Genomic DNA, 8,221 nt, shown 5'->3' with positions numbered 1-8,221 from the left:
TATAACATTTAAACATGAAATATCAATGGGTGATAGTGACCACTTACCTTTTGTCAGTCCTTACCACTTGCCCATTTGCCAGTCGGCCTACTTACCTGCCTACTCTAAATAAAAGAATGGACGTTGTGTTAATAACGGTGATAGCTTTACAATTTATAAAATCTGGTAAAGTACTTTTTTTTTTTATAGAATCGGAAGGTGGACGAGCATATGGGCCACCTGATGGTAAGTGGTCACCAAACGCCCTTAGACATTGGCATTGTAAGAAATGTCAACCATCGCTTATAGCCAATGCGCCACCAACCTTGGGAACTAAGATTTTATGTCCCTTGTGCCTGTAATTACACTGGCTCACTCACCCTTCAAACCGGAACACAACAATATTAAGTATTGCTGTTTTGCGGTAGAATATCTGATGAGTGGGTGCCAGACGAGCTTGCACAAAGCCCTACCAACTGTAAAGTACCTATAAAAGCCTACTTGAATAAAGCATATTTTAATTTTGACATAAAAAGTCATGTTAACTTACTGATTGAAAGCGCCATAACTCTAAACGTAGCGTCGTAGAACTTAGTATTATAATACTTAATTAGTTGGACAAAAACAATTCGTATTGATCTGTACTTTAACAATTATCGATGTGAAACATGAGTAAATAATATACCAAAATGCTTACTAGCTCCCGAGCCGGCTGGCGTGGTTGCCTTTCACGCCGAAGGTTGTGGGTTCGATTCACACCTAGGACAGACACTTATGTGCATGAACATGTCTGTTTGTCCTGAGTCTAGGTGTTATTATCTATATACTGGTGGTAGGACTTTGTGCAAGCTCGTCTGGGTAGGTACCACCCACTCATCAGATATTCTACCGCAAAACAGCAATACTTGATATTGTTGTGTTCCGGTTTGAAGGGTGAGTGAGCCAGTGTAATTACAGGCACAAGGGACATAAAATCTTAGTTCCCAAGGTTGGTGGCGCATTGGCTATAAGCGATGGTTGACATTTCTTACAATGCCAATGTCTAAGGGCGTTTGGTGACCACTTACCATCAGGTGGCCCATATGCTCGTCCACCTTCCTATTCTATAAAAAAAAATATATATATAGAAATATGTATTTACAAAAGAAAAGTAGTATATGTAGTGTGTCAGTTGTATGGTTTCCATAGTACAAGCTCTGCTTAATTTGGGATCAGATGGCCGTGTGTGAATAATGTCCCAGAATATTATTATTATTGCAACAATTTTAAGCTTATGCAGCAACTACTTGACTGTGGGTCGCATTATTTTCACCCAACGCAGGTTTTGATGAAGTCTGCGGAACATTGTGTACATCATCAAATTTAAATAAAATAAGCATTCTGTTCTCGTGTGATTGTATCGCTTTTACATTGAAAAACATGACTGAAAATATGATACATACTAGCACCTTTTTCCACTTTACTTAAATCATATTTACAAAAAGCAACAACAGTGCGGACAGCGATGACACAAAAAAAACAAATTCTATAGTTATATATTAAGATGATTTTATTAAATATGACAGATGATTTCTATTGAATAGCCTTAGAAACAGAATCTATATTACTTAATTTATGATCTTCAAGCATTGGTCTTGCCTCATATGTGCAAATAGTTACACCATGCTTGTGCCCCGGTGTCCATTCCCCTCTTAGACCAATGTAATAAATTTTTGTATTTTCAGCCCCAAAATTGGTTGGAAAATGCATCGTTAAGTGTGAAACTGACGAAAATGTGACAATTCTGAAACAATATAAAAATACATTGTAGTAGTTTTTGCTTTTAGTAGTTAATAAAACGTGGTACGTGGTACGCCACATATAATGCGCTTTGTCGCAATTATAAAAGCCATAACGACACAAAATAATGAAATCAATGTTTACGATTATGAAGTAAACATTAAAAATAAAAAGATATTTAATGCATTATATTTAAAAAATAATATACATAAATAAATAAAGTTATGTTACAAGAAGGTCCTTAATCAAAAGATTTACCTTTACTTGAAATGATAATAATCTTTGGTATGTTAATTTCCCCCTTAATGAAGCAACAGCATCTCCTACTCTCTGAAGGAAGTTTACATTTAATTCAGAGAAAATTATCTTTATTCCTTTAATACCTTTGGTTAATACCTTTGGTTAATACCTTTGGTGGTTTTTTAAAGAATTCTTGCAGTAAACAGTTTTAAGAAGGGCAAAGGTTCAATAGGGAATAATATTAATAAAAATTTAAAAACTTACTTTGGACTATATTCCAAGATACCTTCACTATCCTTCTGGAGATCAAATACTTGATCGGGTTCGATGGACACATCATCAAATGTCATGTTGGGTCTATTTTTAAACCTGCATCAGAAAATTATTAAATTTAGAAATACAATTTAAATTGCCAATCATTTTATGCTGTTAACAACATAATATTTTAAGCTCAAAATTCTGTATTTAAATAATTTGTCTTTAATTAAGGATTAACCTGCCATCCAGATATAATAAGAAAGAAAAGCATTTTAATATATAAGTCTAATATATTAAAAATTAAAATGTTGTAACCTTACAGTCTTAATTTAGCCGGATGTGAATCTGAGTCTTCCGAGGAAATTCTTAAGCCTTTTATTTTAATATTGCCTGTAAATGGTATATTAAATAGTAACTCTTCATCTGCATCACTTTCAACATACTGTAAGATATAAAAAACAACATTTAGTTTGTAGCTTTCGAATTGATGAACAGTTAGTTTTTTTTTTTCTTTATTTAATTTAGGGACTTTTGTCCTACACAGGCACGTCAGTCCCATTATCCCTTCTATATTTTATAACATCACTTATTATTTATTGCTATTAGATAAAATTCCAAGAGCCTCCTAGCAGATTCTGATAAAGGATCTGATAGAATGCTCTGAACTAATCCAATATCAAACAAACATACTTTAAATTATTTAAGAGTAACTTCCTCTGATTCTGTGTTTTGACACATTCCATCAACAAGTGATGTAGATCTTCAATATGTCTACATCTATCACAATTAGGAGAATCAATTTTTTTCATTAAGAAACCAAAGCTTTTTGATGGGATATGCCCAGATCTCAGACGATGAGCTGTTATATTATATAACCTCTTTGTTTTATATCTGTTGATGAACAGTTAGTGAAATTTTATTAACTGGGATAGTACTGAGATATATTAAAACAACAATCAGTCTAACTGTAGGAGAGGACTGCAACTTTGTGGGACCCTGGGCTAACGCTTCTTAGGGGCCTGTCTAATTAATCAACTAATTTCAATTTTGTCAGAAGACTATTTTGATAATCTGTATGTCTACATGATAGAGGAAAAAAGACACAAACAGCAACTGTAAGACAATTGCAAAATATTAAATCAATTACATGTTTATGCCCGCAGCTTCGCTTGCATGTGAGGGAGAGAGGTGTAAGGTACCCTATTGTTTTTTATATTTCCCTGCCAATGTGTAAAAGATATGTCCATTAATTGGTTGGGTAGTTAAGATGTAAAAGTGTGTACAAAAAAACTCACAATCACATTTATATTGCCTTGCCCTATTATCTGTATTTTTCTGATGTAAATTTGTTTATTTGCACATCAATATATTTACAAAAATTATGACTTTCCATTTTAAAAATAAGACTTCTCTTGACCATGTCTCATAAATTGCCTGGTAACACTTTTTCTTTATACTAACTTACTAAAGGCAGGAAATCTTTTATGAGATGAGAGCTTTGCTGATTACTTTCATTTAAAAGTAAAATATGAATGGAATATGGCTGGACTGAAATTTCTAGACTTTATAACTTTTAAGTAGGTATCATATTATAAATAATATATTTTATATTAATATATTCACAATATTGTCCATTATACTTTCAATGGAGGCTGGGGTCCTTTATATTCCCAGACCTATGGACTGCAGCCAAAAAATTCTTATATAGGTCTGTCCCTGTTTTCCAGTTTTAGGTACCATTAGGTAGAATTGTTTTTATGTATCAATAATATAAGGATATAAAAGTAATTTTGTTTACTTGAAGATTAACGGAGATTTTTACATTTTCAGATTGAGAAAAATCGAGATAGCAGTAGATGTTTAGATTAACTATTTTTATAATAATTAAAATTACGTTTTTTTTAAGACGTACAATAATTTCTGTACCTGTGTTCTATCTAATCTTTTTTCCCACGGTTTAAACACAGTTTTTCCAGCTCCATCAATACTTTCATTCAGGCATTGAAGATTTTCTATATCAATTTTTTCAAATAAATTATATTGTATGCCTATTTCATCTAAATTTTCATGACTATGGTCATGGTTACAATGACTATGAGGCATTTTTACTTTTCAAAATAAATTGTATTCTCACAATTTTATATTGATATGAAAAAATAATTATTTGAGTTGCAGCTTGCAATTATTGTATATTTCAAATTTCACTTAATCACCATAGCTTAAGTCAAGCAGTGTCAAATATCAGCTGTCTAACAAAAGTCATAGATTCAATAATGTTTCTATCTACACAACTTGGGCAAAATCTAAATACTCGAACAAGGAACGCTAAACCACGTAAATAAATAGGAATGGGTTCAAAATTATTATATTTTATCTTTCGATCTGCTATATTATTGAATTTTATTATCCATATTTCTTACTGCTTTTAAAAATAAAATAATAATACTCAATAATTACCTTAACAATTTCCTGCTTGGTGTGGTGGTCATATCACGATAGCAATTTTTTTTTTAAATATATTATAAATTGGGTACTGCTTTTTTGATTTTAAAGATCTTTTTCGTTAAATCTACACAAAATAACAAAGTCAACGCATCGTTTGATAATATGATAAAGAAGTTTGAGGATTGAAATCGATACTTAGTAAAAAAAAAACAATTATATTAAGTTATTAATTATTAAGTATTCTATTTAATAATTCTTACATAATAACTATTAATTGATTGAAATTTATATTCTATGTGTCTATGGGAGTGTGATTTGTGCAATTGCGTAAATGTGACTTGTCACTTGTCAGTTTATCAAGAACAAAATAAGGAGACAAAAATATCTAATTCCTATTCCTTATTCAATTTATGATATAATTTAGCATATGATTTTTAAATCGCTTGAAATAAAAATCCTATGATGTCTGTTCTTAATAATATAAATATAATATTTTTTGTCACGAGTTTGTTATTATGTATTATATTGTGCACTGACAATTACGTGTGGGCCAAAGATAATGAAGCTGAAAGTATTAGTAAAATTGGCCAAGGAGTTGGTCATATTATGAATATTTATTACTGGTTGGTATATATTTTTACTAAATATAATAAAGAATTTGGATATAAATATGCAATTTTTGTATAGTTTTGTTTATTATAACTTTGGACTAGATGGTAGGGTATTGTGCAAGACCGTCTAGTTACCATCCATTAACCATACATTTTACCGCCAAACTTAATTTTTAGTTCAATATTTAGTTGTATTGTTGTGGTCTGGTTTAAAAGGATTGTGAGATTAGAGCCTTGTGAAATTGTGTCAATGAAATGACAGGCACAGTGGACATAACATCTTAGTTCCCAAGATTAGTGGCACAATGGCTATAAATAATGGCTTAAAATTAGTTATAATGCTAGTTTTGATGACTTGTTGTGACTACTTACACAACCACACAGGTCACAACCACGTAAGGTGGCCCATTTGTTAGTCGACTTACCTATTTTAATATATATATTAAAAACAATTCATAAACTTGTGAGAAACTACTGTGGTTACCTAATGAAATTTTGTTTTAGTTACTCTTGTGGCTACAGGAAAGTGTATGAAGATTATGCAGGTATCATTCAACAAAAATACCCAGAGATATCAGTTATTGGAGCTAATTATGATCCACCTGGTCTAAACATGTACCTTTCTAGAATGATTGTAAGTGTAAATGAATAATGCATATTATAAGGCTGTCTTTCTTTAATAATATTAACAAAATACAAAAGACACAAATATTATTAAAATTAGGGTTATTTTAGTTGATGATAATACTTTACTCTTGGAAATCACCCCATAATTAACTGAAATAAAATTCAAACTTGTCACACTTTTTAGAATCACACTGAAAAATTGCCAATTTTCTGAACTATCAACCACTTACAATAGGTTGTATCTGCTCAATTCATTATTCTTAATATTTGTTTCAGGGTTTTGGGAAAATGATTTTGATAATGTGTATACTAAGTGGTGTCAACATTTTTGCTTGGTTGAACAAACCTCAACCAGCCTGGTGGAGCTGGTGCCTTGAGAACAAGTTATATGCATGTATGATGATGTTCTTTTTAGCAAATATGATCGAAGGTCAGTTAGTGTCTTCAGGTGCATTTGAAATATCACTTAACAACATTCCACTGTGGTCCAAATTAGAAACTGGTCGAATTCCACAGCCACCTGAACTATTTCAAATAATTGATAATACTTTACAATTTTCAAAAATGGAAATGCCTAATAATAATTTTGTCTAATAGATAAATTTTAAAAAGTGGCATACTAAAAATTATCCTATGTTTTTTTTAAAATAGGTATGTCGTTTGTGTAATAAATATAAAGCATTTGTGAAATCCTCAGAATATGTAATCACATTTTCTTATTTGATTTAACAGCAAACTTTATTATATTGTTATTGTATTGTGGTAATAAGGGTGATTGGAAATCAATATATTTTAATAATATTATCATTAATTAAGTAATAATACCTTTAATTCGCTCCTACATGAAAGGCCCTTAGACTAGATTAACCTTAACAAATACTTATGAATAAAAATTTTTGCAATACAGTTAAAAATGCCAATAAAGATAAAAAGAAAATGAATAATTCATAATTAAGTGATAATTACTACAATATATAAAATAGTATAAACATCAAAAGTGAATATTATTAAATTTTTATAAAGGTATTGTCACTTTGTTATTGGTTTACTACAGCTATATTTAAATATATATGTAATATTTTATCTTAATTAAGTAAACTATTAGTTTGCCAGATTCGTCAGCAAAATATTAATAGAAAATAATATTGTTATAATATTAATAAGCTTAAGGCAATCAATTCGGTTTTTTTTTTATTACTGTTACTCCAAGAAAGAAAATTTGCAACATTGTATCATGATTATCAACCTATTTTATTAAACAACTCCATGTACAATTTGTATAATTGACAACACCTCATGGGGCCATTATAGGATAACATTAAAATACTGAGATATTTTTCAGTGATTGAGAGAATTGCATTTATAACTAAAAACTATTTTTTTTTTAATTCCAACAATTCCTTAGTTATTATCTGCTTTATAGGAAGAGATATATTTAGAAAAATAGTACAATGATAGGAATGATGCGTAAATTGTAGATAATATGATAATGTAATTGATCCACTTGCATAACTGAACTTGTAAGTATTTTCAAACATTGTTCTACTGAGCTGCAAAACTGAGAAACAGAAGTTGAAATGACCTAGAAGCTTATTACCAGACTTGATTCAAATTACTTAACGCTGTTGTCTTATATTTATAATGTTACCTATTTCTAATACTCGGTCCCTGACATGATCAAAGTATAAAAATAAGCGAATTTATAACATAACATTCCGATATTCTATTTATTTTAAAATAACAAAATAGTGATGTCATTAATAATTGTAGATTATAATAGTTTGATAAAGCAATATAAATTACAAAGTTCCTAAGTCTTGAAAATTGTCTATATTTTTTTAACCCGACCCAAATATCAAGAATGATTTTAAAAAAAGATTTGAAAGTAATACTCATATCGATACTCAGGGCCAGTGAGTATACTCGTACATTATTTTATAACATATAAATGTTATATATTATTTTGTTTCCAATCACCCCAAGTGACTAACAAGTAAGAACTTGTGGTCACAATTATTATATATTTTGATTCTAATAGGAAACTTGTATTAAGCTTTTTAATAATGGTCTATACAAACAGTTATTGTATTTAATTCATAGTTTTATCTCAATAGAAGAGAGATAAGTTGAGCTATATGTTACAGCCTTTAAACAAATAAAATTATATTAGAAAATAATACAGAGAAAAAATCCTTATCAGACATTCAAATATATCTAGTCAGATAATAATGTCAAATGATGTACTTTTGGTTCAAAATAAAATAAACTCAGATAAAACAACA

At 29.8% G+C, this 8,221-nt stretch overlaps 2 protein-coding genes across 2 annotated transcripts; one reads left to right on the top strand and one right to left on the bottom strand.

The window, feature by feature from the left end:
* Window positions 1–1,513: 1,513 nt before the first annotated feature.
* On the bottom strand, window positions 1,514–4,479 carry LOC126780979 (PITH domain-containing protein CG6153). Its single transcript, XM_050505706.1, has 4 exons — window positions 4,183–4,479; window positions 2,577–2,698; window positions 2,263–2,367; window positions 1,514–1,762 (listed from the first exon to the last, which is right to left on the bottom strand). Exons 1-4 carry the CDS (start codon window positions 4,357–4,359, stop codon window positions 1,552–1,554), a joined length of 615 nt encoding a protein of 204 aa, XP_050361663.1. The 5' UTR covers window positions 4,360–4,479; the 3' UTR covers window positions 1,514–1,551.
* A 543-nt stretch (window positions 4,480–5,022) lies between these two features.
* LOC126780980 (thioredoxin reductase-like selenoprotein T homolog CG3887) lies at window positions 5,023–8,221 on the top strand. Its single transcript, XM_050505707.1, has 3 exons — window positions 5,023–5,324; window positions 5,817–5,946; window positions 6,216–8,221. Exons 1-3 carry the CDS (start codon window positions 5,161–5,163, stop codon window positions 6,531–6,533), a joined length of 612 nt encoding a protein of 203 aa, XP_050361664.1. The 5' UTR covers window positions 5,023–5,160; the 3' UTR covers window positions 6,534–8,221.

The sequence above is a fragment of the Nymphalis io genome, chromosome 3 (genome assembly GCF_905147045.1).
Source record: "Nymphalis io chromosome 3, ilAglIoxx1.1, whole genome shotgun sequence".
Lineage (NCBI taxonomy): Eukaryota > Metazoa > Arthropoda > Insecta > Lepidoptera > Nymphalidae > Nymphalis > Nymphalis io.
The sequence above is the reverse complement of the archived record's forward strand: the minus strand, read 5'-3'. Positions and strand labels throughout refer to the sequence as shown.

Bases quoted from the DNA above. Each gene is read 5' to 3' on its own strand.
- LOC126780979 (XM_050505706.1), bottom strand. From the start codon at position 4,359: ATGCCTCATAGTCATTGTAACCATGACCATAGTCATGAAAATTTAGAT. The intron at 2,699-4,182 runs GTACAGAAATTA...TATATCTTACAG, and splicing joins AAAGATTAGATAGAACACAG to TATGTTGAAAGTGATGCAGA. The intron at 2,368-2,576 runs GTAAGGTTACAA...TTTCTGATGCAG, and splicing joins CATCCGGCTAAATTAAGACT to GTTTAAAAATAGACCCAACA.
- LOC126780980 (XM_050505707.1), top strand. From the start codon at position 5,161: ATGATGTCTGTTCTTAATAATATAAATATAATATTTTTTGTCACGAGT. The intron at 5,325-5,816 runs GTTGGTATATAT...ATTTTGTTTTAG, and splicing joins ATTATGAATATTTATTACTG to TTACTCTTGTGGCTACAGGA. The intron at 5,947-6,215 runs GTAAGTGTAAAT...TATTTGTTTCAG, and splicing joins TGTACCTTTCTAGAATGATT to GGTTTTGGGAAAATGATTTT.